Genomic DNA, 23,940 nt, shown 5'->3' with positions numbered 1-23,940 from the left:
CGCGCCAGCTTCAGCACCGTCAGCTGTCCGCAGCTGGGCCGCCTGCAGGAGGTAAGGAGTTGGCAGGGCCGCGGGGTGTGAGACCCAGGCCAGCGCAGGACAGACGAGGGTGATTCTGGAGTGGCTGTGGCGTCGGGTCCCCTACCGTCGCAGACTAGCGTGATGCGCGTCCTGCACGGCTCTGCCCTCGAGGATGGTGCCTAATTGGCTAATCCCCGGAGTTTTACAGTCTCGCACATGATTCCTACAAGACACAGTGGGAAGCCAACGTTCTTGCCGCTGGAGTGTGAACTGTGGCCACTTACAAGAACATTGCTTTAATTTTTAAGTATTTCTAGAGCCTGGATTGTCATTCTTATCACTGTTCTGGTCAAATACTTGTGCATAGATTATTTAAACCTTGAAAGATGGTCTAAATGTCAGGGCTGCGCCAAGAAAGCTTTGATGAACTGTGTTCCAGAAAAAAAGGGGTATCGAATATGAAGAGGTATACTGTGCATTGAATGAATCATAAAAAATACTCCTTCTTGTCTTGCCCCCAAATACTCAGGCATTTTTGCATGCAAACTTTAAAAGAAAGAAAAAGTTCAGGTGACTTTTTGCTATATTAATTTTTAAAAATTGCCATGAAATTTAGTTGAAAACTTGTTATTAAAAATGTAACTATATATATACATATATATACAAACATCCATATATATGTATGTATATATATATGTATATATATCTTTAACAAAGGTTTGGAGAGATTACATTTTTAAATCTTTGATAAATACCCTTCAGAGGAACCTAACCCAAAAACAAATCCAAGTTGATTATTAAAAAGGTGCGAAATAGAGTCAACTTAAAGATCAACAACAGGAGAATATAATTGCTCCTTTTAATACTCCAGTATAGTGCTGGATAACAATAACTACACAATAAATAAAAACCAGTTAATGAGGATTTGTAAACTTGAATGCAACAGACGTCTAAACATTATGTGACTGTACGGATTTGTGGACTTTCTTATCACTACCTTGCTTGAGGGGAACTGATGCTGGGCTAATAGTGATCACAACTTGCGTGGGAAAAACAACATGCTATCTTATGATGCTGTCTTAATGGCACAAGCATGTACAAAATGGTTATAATTAGAGCTTATGTATTTCAAAGTAGATGTCTGAGACAAGTGGTCTACAACCTTTCCAGTTCTATGATATAAAATTAAATATAGTAATTAAATTATTATAAAAAGTAGCCAATTCTATAAAAATTTTGGTAATGTCCTCTAGTGGATTATTTAAAGATTAATGTTACAAATGGTAGTTTTAAGTCAATTCATTACAGTTCCTGGAAGATTTTCTATATTGAAATGAAGCAATGAGATTTCAGAGGGTATTCATGAAAAGAAAAATCACAATTCTGGGGTGAGGACCATAAAAGACTAGTTGAATTTTATTATTTATAGTTATCAGTTTTTCCTATGTTGATATTAATAGAAATGCTTAAAGAATTATGAACAACTCTGAAGGAAACATTACATGTGTGTACTTGAAAGTTTAAAAATTCTTTATTCTTTTTATAATTAAATATTGGTGTATTAAAATATTTTTTTTAAATAACAAGTTAATTTATCTTAGAAAACTAAGTTTTTAAATTCCTCTGCTCCCAATAGAGAGACTCTTAGGGCTTAGAGCTGTGTTGTTGCTGTTTACTATAAATCTACCTGGTAACCCTTCACCTAAGTCTAGAGTGGCCATTTTTAAATTCACTAGAGAATAGTAAGAACTGTTTTTGTGTTTTGTGTTTGGTGGTATTTTTATATGTTCATTTCTTTTGCTCTGATAGATCAAAGTCCAACATTGATGATTAGGTTGTCACTGTTAATAAATAAGCCATATAGCTTTTAATGTGTGTTCAGAAACAGATTTTATTGAGTATTTAAATTCCTAAACATCATATTAGGTGAGTGAAATTTCTTCCTAACTCAGGCTCCTCTTTTCTTTTGTACCAGAAACATACCAAACTAAGAGTTGGTTAATACTTTTCATCCTCCAACAAAACATGGACACTTTCTGTTATAAAAAGATGGTGATTGTTCTTGAACTGTTGGAGACATTATACCTTAGAGATTTGTGAGCAAGAAATTAGATATGGATACCTAAAGAGAATTTTAGAAATTCCCTAGAGAGTCATCTTTACAGAGAAACAAAACAGTAAAACTTTTTTGGTTAATTGAGTTTACTGAAAGGGTTCAAAAAGGACTTGTATATTTGGTAATAAAAGTAAGTAAGGAAAGCTATTAAATACCATTATATATTGAAAGAAAAAAGTCCCATTATGATTTATTAGAGAGATTTAAAGTTTAAATGCTAATACATGGGCTGTCACATTAGGCAAGAAGGTTCAAAGTGTTTTTCACCAGATTTCAGTGAAAAACAAATAATTTACCAATTAAAGAGACACTCAAATATGTATAACAGACTAGACTGCAAAAAAACACAAAACATAGCAAACCTGAATTTGGAGCCATAGTTCGCTGGCACTTGCCATCTGTATGTCACATTATCAGCTATTTAAGTGAAATAACTTTTTGTATATTGTGGTAAAGATCTTTTTAGTATTTCACATGTGCTTATAAAGTGTGACATAAGCTAATCATCTCCTAAATTGTGTATTCTAATTTAATAAATATAAAATTAACTGTACTATAGATCTTCTACAGTAAGATAATGGAGAAGATAGTTCCTCAGTGTTTTTTGCTATTCTTAATTATATTTGATAATTGGCATGTCCAGGAATCCTAGCAAAAGATACATGAAATAAATTCCCATGTATCAGCGAGGGTGTTGTAACAGTGAGTACTTTGAAATAAATTACCATGTGTCAGTGAGGATCATACTGAACATTTATTTAACAAATTCAAATGCTCAAGGATAGAGAACTTATTATAGTTTCTCAATTTTCCTTATGTTTAGGCATTTTCTTTTCTGAATTCTTGACACTTAAAATTGTATGTACTACTTACTACTCCAGGAAAGCTCATTTACAACTATGTATGATAAGTTAGATTTTGTACCATACATACAAAAAATTCACTTTCAAATTAGGAAGTAGAAAATAACTCTCATTGTGCAAAGCACTTGGGTATAAATAAATAACTGATTAATAAGACATAGCTAATATTCAATTGTTAGGCTTAAAATACATTTTGAGTAACTCAATGAAAAGTTATGCAGTATTTTTCTTAAAGATAAACATGACAGCAGGTTTGAAGAAGCCATTTAATAATTTAAGCTATAGGAATCCTTAGAGACCAGTTAATGTAACACTATTATTCAGGTGAGAACACCAAACCTATAAATATTATGTTTCTCAAAATTAAGAATAAGAAAACTTGTCTAGAACCCAAGGCTCTGACACTTAGCATTCTGCTGCCCCTCTAAAGTTATAAAATATATTACAACATTGTTTTCTCTTTTATTATGCTTCTTCAAATGATTAATTCAAAGTTTTGAATAATTTAGATTTAAATAACTTTTGTATTAAAATGATTGTGCACAACAAATATGCATGTGTTTGTTATCATCATGTTGAAAGTTTTAGTGGGGTGTGGTGGTGAATGTCTGTAATTACAATTCCCAGGAGGCTGAGGCAGAAGAATAGTTACAAGTTCAAGGCCAGCCTGGGCAAAATAGTGAGTTCAAGGCTAGCCTGAACTACATGGTGAGGCCCTGTCTCAAAATATTAAAAAAAAAAAAGGTTCACTTAAATATGACTTCGCACAACTTAGATAATTTATTGATTTGCTTACTAATGCAATTTAAGTTTTGCTTTTGTGATTTGTAATCTTTATTCCAGTGCATCCCACGATATGTAAGTGTAAATAGGCTGTGGCATCTACAACTAGAAGTTAAAAGTATGCCTTTTAGGGGCTAGGGATGTAGCTCAGTAGCTTTACTGCTGCCTGGCAAGTGCAAGGTCCTGAGTTCTATCCCTGGTGCAAAAAAAAAAAAAAAAAAAAAAAAAAAAAGAATATGCCTTTTAGAAGTTTTGCCTTTTGCCTTTTAGATGCCTGTAAAATGGCTTTTAGAAGCCTGTAAAATGGCTTTTAGAAGTTATACCTGAACTATAGATACTTGTTGCATCTAGGTACATTTTTTAAGTTGAATACATTTATAGTTCCATATTTTAACACAAAAGAAAATAGATAAATGTAATGGCATCATTTGGATCCACACAATTTTTATTTTGGTATTTAAAATATATGAAACTATAAAAATAAATATATGTAGATGAGTGGTAATGATAACTACATTAATATTTTCCTTCTTTGAGTTAATATCTTGCTTTTCTGATATACAATATTTAGTCTTACATATAAAATTTTTGCCCTGCAAACTAGAATTTATGCTAGTAAAAATAGTCATTGTGTGAACTACCATCATAACTTTATCCTTTTCTATTTTCTACCTAATCCAGGATTTCAATGTGGGGCAATACCCTACTTGTTGTGACCTGTTTTATCACATAAGCTTTTAAGAACATCATGAGGTGACATTTAGTGAGAATGGTTAGACAAAATACTATGTGAAGCACCTAAAAGTTAAACTGAAGGACAGAAATTTAAGAGCCCAATTTTTGTTAGTTGAAGATAGCACAATGGTCTTCATGCTAAATTATCTCTATTGTTGCTGATTAGGTAGGGTTCTCAAGCCTATTGTACACATAAATCTTCTGGGGGTAATGCTGAAAAACTCCACCCAATATTCTGATTCATTAGATTTAGGATCTGATCTACACTTTAGGCACTTTTATTGATTTTTCTTACAATTTCTTAAACCTTCCAGAAACACGCCTCAGAGTTTTTTGCTGTTTCTCTTCCATTTACTTAGCAAGATTTCCCACAGTGTATCTTTATACTTTGCTCTCTGTCCTTCAAATTTTTGCTCAATATCAGTACTTATGTGAGACATTCCATCTTTTAGAAGATTGTAATGTGAGCTGTTTCTAGAACCTCTGATTCTCTGCACTTTCTCTACTACAAATTATCTTATATGTCATTTGTGTATTTATTTTGCTTACTTTTTAATTCCTTCCTATACAAATAAAAGGAAGAAAGACTTTTATCTGTTTTGTTGAGTGCTTTTTATTCAGTGCCTGCCTAGCAGTAGTTACTGATTAATGAATATTTATTGACTGAAATGATCATTAAAATTACAAAATTAAAAATAAGTAAAAGGAGTATAACATTTCTTCGAGTCTTAAAGCTCTGAAATAACCAACTGTTTAGCTTGTGATACATTTTTTTAGTATTAAATGTATGTGCATGGGTATATGTATATATGTAAATATTTCATTTAAGGCACATAACTGCAACATGACTTTTAATTTAACAAATATACTTTTTCTAATTGTCAATTATCTTTCTTTATATATTAAGATGTTTTATATAAATATTTATACACACTTTGTACATGGTATATGTTATGGTTTATATCAGAATGTTCCCCCAAATTTCCTGTGCTCTTAGGCAAGGCTTTTGAAGGGTACTTGAATCATGGTAGTACTGTGGCTAAGTGAGATGTTAGAAGATGGGGTCTTGTCACAAGAGGAAGGTCAGTAGGGGCATGATCTGATAGGGAAGATCTTCCTTTGGGGTTTCTCCCTTCACTCTCTGCTTCCTGGTAGCTATGCAGTGAGCAGCTTTCCCTCCACTATGCCCATCTGCCACGCTCACTTGACTTAGGCTATCTACTTGCTGCCAGCTGATGCTGGAGTGAAACTCGGAAACAAGCTGGGAGCTAAAATAAACCTTTCTTCCTTTAAGTTGAAAGTGTCAGGCATTTTGTCCCAGCAATAAGGAAAGTGATGTGGGCAGTGTATTTAAACATAAAATTTAGAATTTAAAATTTTATTTCAAAATTTGTTTTCATGTTTGTTTTTTTATTATAAAAATAACTTTGAGCCAGTTTCTCCCTAAGTATCAAGAAACAAATTATGTCTATTAATTACATCTCTAAAATGGGAAATCTATTATACTTTTGCTTTCTTCTTTTCCTAAGTCTTGTATAACACTTTTTATTGCTTGGTTTCTCTTCCATAAATTAGTCATTTCTATTTTCAAAACCATATTCAGATTTCTTTACTTGATATATTTTAAAAATCATACTACTTTACATATTTGAGTTCTTTGTTGTGATTAACTTTTATAACTTGTAGTTTTTCTTAAATTGTCTTCTAAATCTTTGTATTTATGAGAATATCTTTCTGTTTTTCATCACATATGTATGATATAGGATAGTGAAATCACAATAGTTCTGTTTAATATACTCATTATATCACTGGTTTCTTAATTTTTGTGGAAAATTATGACAATTATGACTTTGTTACATTTTTATATAACATTTTTAAAAACTCTACTTAGATGTGGATTTTTATTCTGCTTAGCCTTTTATTTTTTGCCTGACCACTCTTATCAGTCTCATCCTCCAACCCTATTGTTTTAGCTGACCATATGTTTGTTCCTATTCTTGAATAAGAAGAGGCCCATATAGGTTGTTTATTACCAAAAGACAAAATATGTACATTTGTGCACGCCCCAAACTCTTTTTGAATAATGGATTAATTAATCATCATGTTGTCATAGTTGATTTTCTTACATCAACTTTGACAGAAATCTTATTTCAATGTCCTCTTTGTTTTTGAGTAGCAGCCTTTTTTATCTGGTATGATTCTTTTGTACTCAGATGGAATTTTTTTCCTTTTTACACTTACTTAAATTGAGGAAAAAAATGTTTCTTTTTTGACTCCACCTACAATATATTGCTGAGAAGTTGCACTTCCCTAGGATAACGTACTCCTATCTCATCTCACTTTTCTCTGTATTTTATTTTGTTTAAAAGTCATAGTCATCAAGTTGATATGGACAGAGGTCCTGGGCCAAGGGAAGAAAGAAAAATTATATGAGAAAAGTAAGAAAAAGAAATGCTATGACTCCTGTGCCATAGTAGAATAACTCTATTATTTTCTGGTAGACATATAAATCTTTCATTTTAAACTAAGAACATTTAGGGAGGCAATAACAAGTAAGTTTATACTTGCAGACTTTCTGGTACAGGGTCTTTTAAAACTTATAGCAGTACCTTATGGCGCACCTGTGGTACTCCTGTGGTAGTATCTTTGTATTTAGTAGAAATTCCTCCTAGATTGCACGGTGGTTGATACTTGACCTTATTCGAGTCCTGTTATGTTTTTTTCCATAATCTTATAAATGCCAATGATTGTTATTTCAGCTTGTAGGCAACATAAAGTACAGCATATATTACCAATTCATGTAACAAAAAATCTAAACAGAATTTGAGGTTGTCTACATCATTCATAGTTATTGTCAGTCTCCATTGATAAAGTCATGACCCTTTAATTGTGCTGGCTTTTTTCAAGCTACAGAAAGTAAGCTCCTGGCAATTCTAGAAGTTGCCTCATGGCAGCAGGAGAGTTGACTAATACATGGTTTCAGACCATTTATGTTTTAAGTCCACAGATCAGAGACCCTCTTATTTTATGGTTCTTACTAACTCCTAAATTTCTTGTAGTTATATTCCTATCATTTACCATCAAAATGTCCAAGGAATTATTAGCATATATATGAATCACCAGATGTACTCTGGGGACTAGAGTTTTATGTAATTCTGGACTGAAGCAGAGCAGAAGTGCATGCATAGAGCTATTGCAGAAAGAAAGAAATGGAGACTGTAGGAAGGCAAACAACAAATGTTCACTACTGCATTTAACTGAAAAGTGTCAAGAGACATTGCCAGTGTTGGCCAGACATGCTGTTCTGACCTCGAACACTTCTGTGCCTCTATAACTCAGGTGACTGCAGACACACTGAACCTACGAACAAAATAAGCTTTTGAATAATGAAATTTGGGGAAGCAAAATTCCTCAAATAGAGTATAAAAATAAAAGTTTTATTGAAATTATATTTTGCTGCTTATCTTTCTAGTTCTAATCTTTGTCTTGGACTTTTTAATAACTAAGTAATGCAATGTCAACTACTTAAGAAATGCATTAGAATGGGGAATTTCTTTACTAGTAGTAACATAAATTTTTTATCTCTTAATGCATTGGAAAGTTCATATCTATAGCTTTACTAAAATGTCAACAGACACATTCACACCTCCACTAAATGACTTATATAACTTATATTTTGAGGATCTTTATCACCAGAAGGTTCACAGAGGCACTTTATGAAAACATCAGCTGTTCTTTGTATTTAGTTTTCACAGTTTATTGTAGTCAGATTGTTGGCCATAAAATAAGTATAAACAAAAACAGGTAAGAACACATTTTGTGAGGAATATTAGATATTTTGTTTTCAATAAATTAAGTTTGAGATTCTTATTAACATCCCATTGAAGATGTTAAATAGAAAATTAGATATATGAGTCTGGAGATCAGGAAGATCGTCAGACCAGAAGTATATACTTGGTGGTAAACTTTATATGGTATTCAGAGTCCGAAGACTTGATGGCATAAGTGAGAATAAGTGTGGAGAATAGATCCAAGGAAGAAAGAAAAAGGAGAAGGAAAAGGAGAGGGATAGGGAGAATGAGAGGAGAGAGAGGAAGAGAGAACAAGAACGCACTCAAATGTGCTCAAGGGGACAGAACTAGAAGAATGGTTTTGAAAGATAAGTGAAAGTGTTTCAAGAGGATGGATTCACCTGTGATCAAAGTGGCAACTACGAACTGATGATTGACCATCTTTACCAATTTTAGTAATAGCCTACTTCTTAATCTCCAGTATAGGATAAGCTTTCAGTCTTAAGCTTAGTTGGCTGCATTTAGCATTTACCTCAAGCAGAATTGTGTATTTATTTCTACTTTCAGTAATCTTTCCAGTTTTCTTTTTTCCTCTACTTGTCCTTTTTAGCTCAAAATTGTGTGTGAAGCATTAATCTCTAGGTGATCTCCACTTTTTTCCCTTCACACCATCATTTCTGAATTACTCCTAGTCTCTATCTAGAAGAGCTGTGTACACTCTAAATTCAGTCTATCTGTGATAGTTAGATTTTGATTGTCCCCTAAAATCCATACGGTAGAGGCTTGGTTCCCTGTGGAGCACTGAGGGAAGTGGTAGAACCCTTATAAGGTAGAGCTTAGTGGGAGGTACACAGGTCATCCGAGCAGGCCCCTGGAGGAAATAATGGGACCCTGGCCCATTGCTTATTCTTTTGGTTCATGGCCATTAAGTGAGCAGTTTTGCTTTGCCACCTGCTCCTTCCATGATATTCTACCTTGTCACAAGCCCAAAAGCAAAAGGGCCATGGATCGTGGACTGAAAGTATACTTATTGTGAGCCAGAACAACACATTTCTTTTCATCTCAGGTATTTCCTGTAATGGAGGAAGGCTGACCTACAGAATATCCTAATAGAGCTTTACCCTCGACCTGATTTCTGTTTCTCCCATAAAATACTCTTCTTCCACTGAGTGGTGCTGAGTCATTCAGTCTGGTGGAAATTTCGTCCTCCCTGTCTCTTACTTCCCCTTAGCTTATGGGGTAGCTCCTTCTCCTCTTCCTTCTGTCACATTGTGTTCTGCTACCCTCCCCCCACACAAGCCTTTTATAAGAGTTTTAGTATATTTGTAAGTCACAAAATCTAATGTCACAAATACCATGTTTAAAATGTTGCAAAGACTCTCTCATATATAGAATAAATCCACAATTATTGATATACATTATTTTCCATCATTTTATCACTGCTTACCATGTGTGTAGTTATGTCTCCTTATATACCATCATGCTTTAGGGCATGGAAATTAATTTTTGTCTAAAACTTCAAATCCTACCTTTTATGGTACAGCTTTCTTGATCACATAAATCAGATTTAGGCATATTTTTTCTTTCTGTTTCTCTGAGCTTCTGTTTGTTTTCTATTATTGCAACTATCTCATATTTTGATGTATGCATTTATATCTATTATAAATAAAATAAATTGCCAAATAGAAAAATCTGTGGCTAAAACATACATAATTTTATATAAGTAAATTATTGAATATAATGCACCAATAATGGTAGAATTATAGCATTTCTGCAGTTTTCTTAGTCTATCCTTCATGAATACTAGATAGCTGCTGTAATCACAGCATCCTGTTAATGTCCAAATCAGAAAAAGGATTGAAAAATGACAGCAGAGATTTTTTTAATTAGCTGAAATTGGGTTAAATGTCCACATATAATCCACTAATTGTCCAAGGAGGATGAAAAGCTAATATTTGTTTAGACCAATGACCATTTATTGGGAGTGACAAAGAGCTTGTCCTCCCCGAGAGTAGTTTAATTTCACTTGTTCCAGAATAATTTGGGGCTTTGTTGGTAAGGAAAGACAGTTAAGAGTGGTTGTTGATTGGACAACAATTGTGTCTACCTTGTGCCTGGTTTCTTCACTGTAAGCTTCTTGAAGCAGGGCTTGATTTCTTGTTTATATCTTTAGTAATTAGCATTTACCACCATTATACATGCTATTTGCTGAAAGGACATAAATGTTGCAGCGGATATGCATGAATTTTCTTTCACTAAATGACAGTATGACATTAATGAGGTAAGTGCACAGACAAAAACTGTACTGGGCTAGCCAAAATAACATCAACACTGTGTATTGCATTACTATAAATAATGACTGAATTTTTAAAATTGATATTCTTTGGATGAAGAAAACATGTCAGTTAATTATATTTAAAGACAATTAAAAGACTGACTAATTGACATTAATGACTTGTTCCACTTTCTCAAGAATGATTTGAATATGAAAAAGAATGAAAGGAAAGAAAAAGAAGAACGATTTGAATATAGCTGCATATAATGTGCAAAATAGTAGTGGCTTAAACAAGATGGAAGTTAATTTCTCTCTCATACTAAAAAAGATGGAAAGTCAAAGTTTTCAGAGATTCAGACTCTGGTGCATTGTTCTTCCAGTTCTTGTATATCACCATCATCCTTAGGCTCCAGGGTATTTGCTAAAGCTTTGGTACATACAGCCACAATTCAAGAGATAGAATAAGAGTACACGGAAACACAGTGCACCTTTTCGTTAATGTGAATGATATTATCAAAATTTTGTGCAAATATAATAGGCAGTAAAACACTTACTTCTACCATTAAAGCTATTTTCTCAGATATTAGGTTCATATACATTTTATAACATGCTTTTCAGGGGGCAGTTTGAATTTATTCTAGATTTTATGAAACAACAAGGGTGAAAGTAAATTTTAGACAAGGATATGTATACCCTTATCAAAAAGTAAATATATTTTTGAAAGCTTATTAGATTTTTTTCTGCTGTCAGACAACTTTTATAAAAGTCATAATGTATTTTGAATTTTAATAGAATTTTGTTTGTTTGTTAGAAATATAGTGTTTTTAGAAACTGCTCAAATAGATTTTCTTAGAACACCAAATTATATTAAGCAGATGACTTAGAACTCTGTTTTCCAGCCTAAAATATTTAATTTATGGTGCACAGTAACATGGACTGGACATTTTAGAGTACTAAATTACCCATATGCAAGTCATTTTCCCTCTTTATTTTTAGGTTAGAGTAATTTAGAGATTCTACTTAGGAGTCTTGTTTAAATTTTTAGCAGATGGGGATATAGTTACTAATGTCAACACAATAGAATGATGCTTTTTTTCCCCTTCAGTACTGGGGATTGAACCCAAGGCCTTCACACTTAGCCACATCACCAGCTTTTTAAAAAAAAATATTTTATTTATTTATTTGAGAAAGAATCTTGATAAGTGGCTAAGTTGCCTATGCTGAGCTTGAGCTTGTTATCCTCCTGCATCAGCCTCCCAGAATGCTGGGATTAGAGGCATGCACCGCTGCATCCAGCCTGAAAATGCATTTTTAGATTGCTGAAAATAAAAAAATAACTGGAAATCTAGTAAAATACTGTTTAAGAATTAGGCAAAGTTCAATACAAAAAATGTTTTAATGTAAACAATGTCAAAAGAATCATTATTAGCAAAAAATTACTACAGTTTAACTACCATTTAGTATCCCAATGTAAGATGATACCACAATTCCCATCACCTAGATTAAGGAAGTCTAGTTCTTAGGAGAGACTTGTGTGTCTCTTTCCCACAACAAAGCCCCATTCTGTGGCAGGCATACTTAGCTCGGGATACACGGAAGGACTGAGTTCAGAGAGATATTCTTGTGATTGTTCAATCAGCAGCTGACCCATGTTTTGTTTCGGCACAAGATTGGGATCTAATATGTTTTCCTGTCTAACTTCTAGGGTCTGAAATCTTGTGCATCTGTTTTCCTAAGGCAAAGTGATCTATGCCTAATTTCCAAGATGTTCTTTCCCTCCCCAGAGGCAAATGAAGGATTTGCTTTTATTTTTTCCCCATTTTCTGGAACAGTGAGAGTTTTTTTTTTTTTTTTTCAGATGAAATAAAGATTCAGGGAAGTACACACTGTTTCATGCTTATCAACTTTATGTAACTAGTTTTTTCCATGTCTGAGCCACTGAGAGTAATTTTCTCCGACAGCCCCTACACTTCTAAGCACCCAGTTGAAGTCTGTGGAGATCTTTTAAGTAAATGCAAACTCAATTTGTATATGAGACTTCCAGGTTTTCTAACTAATGCTTTTCTTCACAGTTGGCCTTTGGGAATTAATTCATTTTTGTCTGATTTTATCCTACTTGATTTTATAGCAGTCATCTTTTTCCCATTCTTTATCAATACAAAAAGGAAGCCTGTCCTGGGTCTCTTCAAAAGGTCTCCTCATTCTTTAGATTTCTTTGGGTGTTTTTTTTTGTTTGTTTGTTTGTTTTGTTTTGTTTTTTTAGTACCTGGGATCAAACTCCAGCCCTTGCGCTTGCAAGGCAGGCACTGGAACCACTGAGCTAAATCCCCAGCCCTAGAATTCTTTGATTGATTTGTAACTCCAGCTCTTTAATGAGATCAGGAATAACTATGAGTTTTAAATTATCCTCTTAGTTACTATAGGATGAGAGCAATATTTTTAGCTCTTTAAATTATAAGTGAAAGCATAATTTCCAATTTTTGCCTATCTGGTCATTATTTTATTCAGTGCTAATCATTTAATGTTATCGTTCTCCAAAGAAATGTTTTGCTCTTGGAAGATATTAAGATAGGACAGATCATCTTAATCCAGTCATTGAGTAATTTTTCTTGAAGCTGGAGTCTTTGCGAGGAATGGTCTGTGTCCATTTCTTTGTTATTCTTAAAGTACGCCCAGGTGATCCTCACTGAAAGGACAGTAATATCAAGTCATCATTCCTTGGCAGAATCGGAACTCCAGGTTTTGTCCCTCCAGCCTCATGAGGTTACCAAATTATTGCTGTTTCTTAAGATTTCAGCCAATACTTTTATTATTTTATATAAGCAAATTCTCCCAGGGGAAAGCACATGTGTACACAAACACCCACACACCCACACACAACACATATACACACACACCACATACACTTGATAGCTTGGCTCTGTAGGCATCCTTTATCCCTGAGATCTTGGGTTTAAATTTTTAAAAATTTTAGCCAGTTTTTCTAGTTTTTCTCAGTGGGAACACAATCACATGCTACATACACATGTGTGTACATGCATACATGCACACACACACACACACACTTGATGTTGCTAGAAGCAAAAGACTTGTCAGTAACAACTTTTTACTTCTTCAAAACTCAGAATCATTCCAGCTATTCACAGCACATTGTTTAAGCTGTATATTTTCTCTTTAACTCAGACTTTCTTCTGGTTTTATGCTTTTAATCTAGTTAAGATGGGCAGTTTCACAAAACAGCAAAAATTGTTTGCTCTTAACGTTTGCCTTCCACTAACCCTGATTCCTTAAGAGGAATACATATTCATATTTAGAATAGACAGATGACCCCAGATCCACGTACCCTTGGGCAAACTAACACTTTCAGCATAAGGAACATCAGCATTTCCTGAGCCTCTTTTTTTACATTCCCTTCTCCTCTCTCCGCCTCGCCTAGCCTTGATTCCAAACAGAATGGATACAAATATATGAAAGAAGATTATTTCAAACAATATCAAATATTTTATGTTTTATTCTACCCTGAATGGTTGAATAAGTGATGGTCTGTGTTTATTTCACTCATTCACCTCATTTGTTAGGAAGTTTTAAATAAGTATTATTATTGTGTTGTGGGTTACAGGAATTGAAGTCTGACTAGAATATGCTAAAAATTACAACTAATAGGGCCTGGGATTTAGCTCAGAGGTGTCGCTGCCTGATTTGCAAGTGCAAGGTTCCTAGTTTGATCCCTGATACCAAAAAGGAAGGAAGGAAGGAAGGAAGGAAGGAAGGAAGGAAGGAAGGAAGGAAGGAAGGAAGGGGGGAGAGAGAGAGAGAGAGAGAGAAAGAGAAAGAGAATGAATTACAGCTAATATAGTGGATAAGAATGTATAATTTGGAGGGCAAGAATTTACTAGACAAAACAGAATAACCTACAGATAACAAAATTCCAAAATATTAAACCAATATTTTGGCCTGAGATGTAAGGTGAAACTGGATGGAAAAATCTAAATGTAGAATCAGAGTAGAAGCAACTTAACACCAAGCTTTAGAGAATATGGAAAATGTGTCATCTTACTCAGTTTGGGGTTTCGTTCACTTTTTGGACTGATGAGGTAGATGTGAAGTGCTCTTTCTGTGTTGATGTCACAGCACAAAGGTATGAATAGAAACAGCTCTACAGCCAGGGCTTGGAGTAAAACATAGTGACTTCTGCCCACATATAATTCAGCAAAGCCAGTTATACAATGAGCCCAAAGGCAATAAGCAGGAGTGCATTGTCTTTCCATGATGAGGTTATGACAAGGACATAGATACAGAAGGATATGTGAAGGTCAAGACCAGTAATCAGACCATATGTTACTTGAGTGTTTTGATAAGCAGATTGATCCCTGGTACCAAAAAAAAAAAAAAAAAAAAAAAAAGAGAGAGTAAGGCAGCTTTTGTTCTGACATAGATAGATGCACTTGTGTGAAATACAGGTATCACCATGACTAGTTGAAAACAGTTTTATCTTTACTGTGATTCCTTAATCTCTAAATGTTTTCAGTAATGTCTGCTTGAAGCTCAGGCCAAAATGCTTAAGAATGGGCTTTTGCTTCTACAAGAAACTACAACAGCTCCCAGCTTAATTTCTTTAAATTATTTAAATATCTTTGCTCAATTCTTTATATGCCTTTTACTTAATTCCTTTATGTTTTGTCTTTTCCTCAACTTGTTTACATTTTGATGTGTTCTTGAGTGAAGATCATGGCTATTCTGCCTGCTCTTTTAGTTCTCACAGATCCCTTTGTTCCTGTCTGTGTATCTTTTGTTTGGGGGGGGGCTGAGAAAGGGTCTCACTACGTAGTTCTGACTGCTCTTGGACTGAACTCTGTGGCCCAGGCTTGTCTCAAACTCGCAGCGATCCTCCTGCCTTAGCCTCCTGAGTGCTGGGATTACAGGCATGCACCACCACGCCCGGCACTCCTGTTGGTGTATCTTAGTATCTGTATCTGTTAGCACTGGATAGTGATTATTTGTGTGTAGCTATAAATGGTGACTTCCCCAAAGCAAAGAATTGTGTTATCTTTTTTTTTCTTAGAAGATACAAAAGTGCTTGTTGAATGAACTTGACATAGGCAGTGCTAGGAAAGTTTGTCATCTCTACTAGTAGTTAATTGAACTAAAGGCACATATTACTGAAACTTGGACATGGTCTAAAGAAATGCATCCCATAAAATGGTTGCTATCCATTTCCTTGTAAGGAAATGGCGACCAAGTCCCTTAGGACATTTCTAAGGGCAAAAACACAAATTTGAATTGTTATACATATCTTGTCATCATGCAGGCACAGTGTATTTATTATACTATTATAAGTGCATTACAGTGAAAATTAATACCTTTTTATCTGGCACACAATAGGTACTTCTTGATACTTTTTCATGAGAACTATTTACTATCTTTTAAATTTGCTAACTCTTAAAAAACATTTGCCTATTTCTTGAAAAACTTAAACCTAAGTTTTTTTTATTGCAAACTAAAAAACTAATAGAATATTTGATATAGCATTTCTGGAACTACATAACATAATATTCATTTGATTTTTTTATTATTTGAATAGAGCATTATTTTAAGAAATATTCTTATTTGTAAATTATTAAAACTGTTTCAGCTGAAATGTTTGTCCAGTGTTAGACTCTTGTACTGAACATCATTTCACCAAAGAGATATTTGTAAACTTTATTTGGTTGAAACACATTGTTGTTACTTTAGGTGCTGACTATTCTGATGCTGAATTTCCAATTGCCTTGACTAAAGTAGAAACTTTGTATGGCTTGGATGACTTACATTTCACATTGGTTTGAGCAAGATGACTGGTATGAAGGACTACAAAGAGTAAGATATATTTCTGCTGTAATTGTGATTTTTATGATTTTTTTCTACTTTGTGTTTCCTGCAGCTGTATTCTGTCACTTATATTGTTGACATAATTGCATTACAAAATTCTGAGGGTGAATAATACAGTTATTTGATAAGTTTTTAAGCAAAGGTTAGAATATAATATATAGGGGTGGTTATAATTATATACTGAGTACAAGACATTGTTCCTAGGCATCCATCCTGGTTTCAGATGAATTATTAGTAGTGTTCTCAGATTGTCTTTTAACATGAAAAATAAAATGGCATTTTGTACAATGTGATTAATGTACAAAAACAGCAATATATTCAAGTCATTTCATATACAGAAATAATGTTAATAAAATAAATTAAATACATGCTAATATATATATTATAATAATATTTTCAAAGGAATTGAAAAAACTTCAGAGGAAGTGTGCTATATATATATATATAGAGAGAGAGAGAGAGAGAGAGAGAGAGAGAGAGAGCATCTGATACATTTTTGGTCAATTATGTTTCAAAATGAATTGCATTGTTAACGATGCAAATAGTATTCTGATGTATAACTGCAACTGTAACAAATACTACTTAAAATAAACTATGTTAAAATGGGTTTATTCTAGAAAAATATGATTTCTCCTTTATTTGTTTACCTTCTTAATAGAAAATTTAATACTTAACCATTGAATGTTTCTTTTGATTAAATTGTGAACAGAAAAGGCCTTGTCCAATGACTTGTGCTGTTTAAGATATGCATTACTTCATTTTTTTCTGTCTTGTTTTTTCAATCCCCATTTTAAGCACATCAGTGACACCATATTTTCTCATTATATTTCTTATATTTATGAATCTTCTGCAGTGTGGCCCCTCTTGGGCTCTTTTTCAGACACTTCTCATTGCTGTAGGACAACCTGGTAAACATCTCTGGAAGTCTAACTCTGTAGAATAGTACTCATCTGTGAATCCTCAAGCATTCTTCAGAAAAGAGCTTGATAAATAGTGAATAGCTTTGTATGCTGAATTCTAGCTTTATTCTTAAGTAATAGAAAGGCTTCAGGTTAATTTTAAGCCCCAATGAACACACATCCACACCCACAAACACCACTATAGTACCTGTATCCTTTATTTCTAATGTAAAAGTGTGGTTTAATTATAATAAGAAATGCATTTATTATGGTTTTGTTTTGTTTTGTTTTGTTTTGTTTTGTTTTGTTTTGTTTGGTACCAGGGATCAAACTTGGGACTTTACACTTGCAAAGCAGGCAGCGGAACCCACTGAGCTAAATCCTTTGGCCCCTCTTATGTTTTAAAGGAAGATTTGTTTTGATTTCAAGTGTAGTCTGCATTTCTCCATGGGAGGTGCTAGAGGTGATAGTTTAATTTGGGAAAGCAAGGGAACTGATGTTAATGCAAAATACATTTTTTGCTAAAATGTATTTTTCTTTGAAATCGCTTTGGAACAGCTTATAGAGATTATGGGGATTCAAATTTTTCCTTCCTTGCTCTTTAATACTCCTGTGGATCTTTGTAAATGAATTCTTGGTTCTGAGACATATTAAAAGCACTGTTCTTTTATTTGGATATAAACTAACACTAAAATTACCATTTTATCTTTGTCATTTTGAGCTCATTGCTCATTTTTATTATTCTTATGCAGATGTAGATGAGAATTATATATATGATTCTAAATGAATCATATTAATATATGAACATTGACTGAAATTTCTTCTGAAAATTTAGCTTTTTTCCAAGTTATGTATATAAACATATATATCCCACATAATCAGCATTCAGCATGAGTTCTTTTGAGTATTTTTTATTGACAACAAGAAGAGATAAGTTGGGTTTTTTTAATTAAAAACAGTCTTTCAGTTATGTCATATTTAAAAAATGACATACAAATGTGAATTTGGTCATTGGAGTGGTAAAATGGCATTTGTATTCTAGCATAATTAATATTTATAGAATATATAATTATTCAAATACATTCTGTACACTTAGATGAACTTGATTTTGGTTTACTTTATTTAGGTTAGACAGTATGTAAGTAAAATATTTTATCTACAGGTGATCATTTTATAAGTAAGCTTTTCTGTGCAAAACTTACATAGATATACTCTTATCACTAGTTGTTTTACATTTTATTTACTTATAGTACAAAGCATCTTTACCATATCTCTATTAAATCTAAGGGTAAAGAGTTGTGTGTGTGAATGTGTGCATGTGTGTGTGTATGAGAGTTTGTGTTTCATATGGCATGAGATTAAAATAAAAAATAATTTATGTTAAAAATATGAAAATAATATCCCTGTAAAGGCTGTAGTTGCCAGGTTACTGACATTGTCAGTTGCATGTGGGCTGGTGACACAATGCTTAGGCTTTCTTCTTGAATCCATTATAAATCTGCATTGTTCAGAGAGCTGCAGTGTTTAGTACTCCATCAGAGAAGTATGAGTGTTATTTTTGGGCCAAAGCATTATTTTCTGAAGCAACAAATGTTGGGCAGAGACATGAAAACTCTTAAGTTGTTCACATAAAGATGAAACATATTCCAAAGTGAAGATAATAAAGGGTTATTGTAATACCTGAAAAAGAATCACTTGTCACAATTGTGCATTCTTATTTTCCTTTATATATGACATGTTTTATAGGATTTCTATGTAAAATTATAAATATACATTGCAAAGTGTACCTTCAGTTCAATATTTTCTGTTTTTGTCATGTAAAGTCATTAATCGTATAATCATTCGTGCTGACAACAAAGATAATGAATGCTTTTGGCCATTTCATTTTATCTCCTCAGCAATGTGGATAGCACTTAATACAAGCTACAAAGTTTTATGTATTTTTTTCTCATTGAGTTTACTGGTACATTTTAGGTATACAGTAGAGTTACATTTATAATCTCATTGAAAAAATATTCTAGAAAATTGAAATACTAGAAGTTGTTTGAATGCATAATTCAAATTTTAAAATGTAATATTATTTGTATTGGTAATTGTGTATTTTGCTCAATCATAGATTTTTAAAAAATAAAGTAGCATTTTGTTTTGTCTTAATTATTATGGTAATGGCTGACTTAGACAAGTTATTTAAATCTGAATTTCATCTTTTATCAATACACAAGGGGAAGGAAATTAACTCTGAATTTTAGAAGGATTTAAATTGTTGAACTCTAAGAGCTATAAAAGCTGTGTTGGAACAAAGACATCACCAGATTTAATGCTAGCATAGAAATGCTTATGTTACCTAATTTGGGGAATTAAAAAATAATAAATCAAGATTTACTAATAGACTTACTGACATAGATTTCAATAAACCTGAATTTTTAATACGTAAGAAGTAAGCAGAGGACTTCATTTCTCTTCCAGTATGCACAGAGCATAGAAGTCACCAGTTCATCCTAACAAGAGTAAAAAGCTGAACAAATTGAAAAATCCACAACTCTTTTTAGGTTTTTAGGTTCATTACAGAATTGCTATCACAGTGACAAATCATTACCCCTAAAATCTGAGAGATGGAGAATCACAACTTACTGCAGGAGAAACCCAAAAACGGAACCCTAAATCTCTGTGAACTACTGCCAGCATAGGAAACCCTGAACTAGAATTGATGAATTGATGGTGTAAAGAAGTCTGAATATTACACACATCAGGAAGACCAATCATGGATGCATTTCCAACCTTTTATGAGATGCTGTTTTTGTGGTTGTTAATCAGAGACTTACCTATCTGTAGAAAAGAGAATATCCAAGCCAGCCTGCTCTAGGTTGCCACGATGAGCAATTCCAGCTGCCTACTGCCATCTTGTACCTAAGGAGTGTGGTGGTGGTGGTGGTGGTAGCTGAGGAGCACTGGTTCAAAAACTGAAACCTAAGGACAGGGCTATGGAGTGCCTTCCCAGCATCTATACTTTGCTATTGTATTGCTAAAATCCTATTTAAAGCACATCCTTTTACAGGATTACAGCATGTCTGCTTATCACAAAAAATATAAATAATACTAGAAAATAAAAAAAAACATTTTGACGATGTAAATGTAGCATCAAAAATAAAGTCAATGTCTCCCTCCCAAATTATATACTTATTCATAAGTCTAAGAAGTGTGAATAAAGAAAACTATAAAACTTCCATGAAGGAAATCAAAGTAGTGAACATATTCTATGTTCATGAATAAGATTTAGTATTGTTAAGATGGCAGTTTTTCCAATTTAGTCTACAGGTGTGATAAAATCCCAATAAAAATCCCAGCTGGCTATCATGTGGACATTACTAAACTGATTCTACAGATTATTTGGAGAAACAAAAGATCCAGCATTGTTTATTTGATATTGAAAGAGCAAATTTTGAGGTTTAGTGCTACCCAACTTTAAGATTTATTATAAAGCTACAGTAATAAAACTATGCAGTAATTTGCAAAAAATATTGACAACTAAAAAATAATGGACTCACCATATTCTTAACTGAGCTTTGACAAAGGAACAAAAGCATCATAGTAGGTCAAAGATAATCTTTTCAACTAATGGTATTGGAATAACTAAGAATACATATGCAAAAAAAATCCAGACCGGGGTCTCACACACTCTACAAAATATTAAAAAATTAAAAATATATTAAACTGTAAGCAAAAAATAGATGTGCAGAATGGATTTTTAAAAAATAATTCAACTTTATGCTGTCTACTCTTGCTCTAATTTGTGCCATTTCTTTTTTGTTTTTGTTTTTGTTTTTTGGGTTTTTTTGTTTTTTGAGATAGGGTCTCACTATATAGTTGAGACTGACCTGGAACTCACTGTGTAGCCCAGGCTGGTCTTAAACTCACAGTGTTCCTCCTGCCTCAGCCTCCCGAGTGCTGGGATTACAGGCATGCACCACCACACCCTCCTCCTGCCTCAGCCTCCCGAGTGCTGGGATTACAGGCATGCACCACCACACCCAGCTGTGCCATTTCCTTTTAATCATCCACTTGACTGAATCAAAATACTCTTGAAAAGATGATTGAATCGTGGAGACCCTATACTGATGAGTGGATTAATGTGCTCATGTTCATAGCTGACGGGAGGTGGGGTGAAGTTGGCAGGGATTCCTCAGGACCTACCTTTAGAGAGTATGCACCTTGCTGGCTCTTTCCTCATTCTTTGCTTCTCAGCTCTCATGATGTGAATAGGTTTGCTCCATTATACCTTTCTTCCGTGATGTTCCTGCCTTGGAAGTGTTATGGACTGAAACCTCTGAAACAACCAAAAATATCCTTTATCCTTTAATTTTTGTGTGTGAGATGTTTTGCCCCAGCAATGAGAAAAATGAACAATAAACAGCTTTTATCTGAAGACAAATATTGAATAAAATTGAAAGGCTATAAACATTTTCTATTCAAACAGTAATCAAAATAACATAGGATGACTACACGATATGAATCAAAATTGACTAAGTTTAAAAATGCTATGAGAGAAAAGAATGTTTTAAAATTTAAAAAATTCAATACCCAGAAGATATAACAATTATAAACATTTCTGCGCCTAATAGGACACCATCAAAACATGTGGGAACAAACTTGACTTAATTGAAGGGATAAATGCTTCTACAATCAAAGGGAATTCAGTACCTCAGTCTCAGTGATAGGCATAACAACCAGAATAGAGTTCAGTAAGAATAGGCAAATAGTTTCTGTGAGAAACATCCATGTAAAACCATGACACTCTTTAACAGAGGTCACAGTACTCCCAACATTGGCCAGTAGTGTTTGAAATTGAAATTTATTCTATTATGTGAACTGCCAGTATTTAAACTTACATTTCCCAGAAGACATTTATTTCAGTTTTTCTGGGAAATCCATCAGTCTGCCGACATGGGAGTGCTCTCACTAGTGATGCTAAGGCTGTTTAGATCGGATCAGAACTTCTCACTTCAGTAGGCTTCTCAACCGACTAAATATCGTACATAGGTTAGCATTTTATGATCTTGTGCTTCTTTAAATTAAATTACCTATCTTGATGTCTATATAGATTTGAGAATTTTAACCCCTCTAAAAATGTAGGCGAAGATTAATGGTTGTGGTAAAACTTTTCTTTTAGGGCATACAGATAAGGATTGGGGTGACATGTAAAATGGTAAGTAGTTTATCAGATAACAAAAATAATTGATATTTTCTCAAAATTGTTTTTTTTAAGGCAAATATGTCCCAGGTAAGGCAAGTGGGATTGCTGGCTGCTGGATGTCAGCCATGGAATAAGGATGTATGTGCTGCCAGTGGAGACAGATTTGCCTATTGTGCGACTCTGGCTATCTATGTTTATCAGGTAAAACAATACTAATTTCTCTGTTTTAATTATAGTAGGTAAAATTAATATTTAAGTATCAGTCTCATGAAAAGCATAACGCTACAGTTTAATGCTTGTATTTTCTACATTTTGCTTTTTTACTGTATTGCGTTCTTTAAACATTTAGAAAAAGTCAAATCATACTATTAAATTATTAGTAAAATTGATACAAGAAAACACCAGTGGGAGACTATGGATAGTGTAGTAGAGATCATTATATTAGAATTAGGACAGATATATTTACAAATATTCTTGGGAGAAAAATCTTCATAACTACTCTCTATCCTGGCTCCATTCTTTCATCTCTTACCAGTTCCCAATTTAGAAAGCCAATGACTATTTAAATCTTTGCATACAGAGGAGCCACATACATCTTAAATCTAAGTCCTCTTTCTCCTTTAACAGAGCCAGAATCTCAAGTTACTGACTAAACTTTCCCCTAAGGTAGATACAAAAGTCATCTTGGACTCCCTCTTTCTCTTACACTCTGTGCCCATAGTAACCAAGGAGATACTAGTACTTTTTGTGTTTCAGTATCTTCTTTGTATCCTTCTCTCCTGATCTGTTATAATGTTCTCCTAATAGACTCTTTACTTCTAATTTGACTCCCTGTAATTCATCCCTGTGTAATTAATCATTTAAAGTCTAATATTTTTAATTATCAATTATGTAATTTTCTTTCAAAATGTCACATCCAAACTTGACAGTGTGACTTTCAAGGTCTCTCATGATCATCCTGTGTATTTCTTTCTTACTCTATATTATAGACATAACAAAAGTTTCATTTTTAAAAATATCTCAGATTCTTTCATGTCTTAACATTTGCTCTCACTAATTTTTCAGTTTGCCTACATTACCTGTTTACAGAGCATTTTCTCAACTCAAATTTCAGCTGAAGGTACAAAAGCATTTTTGAATTTGTTTCTTCACCTTGCTTATTTGTGAAGGATCTCATAAAATGTGTTATCTCTTTACACAGTTCTATTTACTAGAAATAAATCACCCTCACTTTTTAATTATTAAAATTTTTACACGCTCAAGAATTTAATAGACACTCATTAAATGTCTTGAACTACTTTTTAAAATGTTGAAACATCAACTCATTCCAGTTAAGTAAAAAAGTAATATTTTATTCTGAATTAAAGGCCTTTTTCATTACTATATTTTCATGATTAA

The 23,940-nt window shown here is 33.4% G+C and overlaps 1 protein-coding gene across 7 annotated transcripts in view; it reads left to right on the top strand.

The window, feature by feature from the left end:
- The window catches only part of Wdr17 (WD repeat domain 17), a 98,129-nt gene continuing 74,189 nt past the window's right edge, over nucleotides 1-23,940 (top strand). For 5 of the 7 annotated variants that reach the window (XM_010629805.2, XM_010629807.2, XM_010629806.2 and 2 more), the window contains exons 1-3: nucleotides 1-51; nucleotides 16,318-16,440; nucleotides 22,615-22,743. In XM_010629805.2, coding sequence (XP_010628107.1) covers nucleotides 16,375-16,440; nucleotides 22,615-22,743 — 195 coding nt within the window. In that variant the 5' untranslated portion in view covers nucleotides 1-51; nucleotides 16,318-16,374. Of the gene's footprint in view, nucleotides 52-16,317; nucleotides 16,441-22,614; nucleotides 22,744-23,940 lie in introns of those variants that run through there. The other 2 variants (XM_010629803.2, XM_033765431.1) reach the window with 2 other exon arrangements.

The sequence above is a fragment of the Fukomys damarensis genome, unplaced genomic scaffold (genome assembly GCF_012274545.1).
Source record: "Fukomys damarensis isolate Sample0158 unplaced genomic scaffold, DMR_v1.0_HiC HiC_scaffold_18, whole genome shotgun sequence".
In the NCBI taxonomy this organism is placed as follows: domain Eukaryota; kingdom Metazoa; phylum Chordata; class Mammalia; order Rodentia; family Bathyergidae; genus Fukomys; species Fukomys damarensis.
Note: the sequence above shows the minus strand (reverse complement) of the source record. Positions and strands in the feature narration are given on the sequence as shown.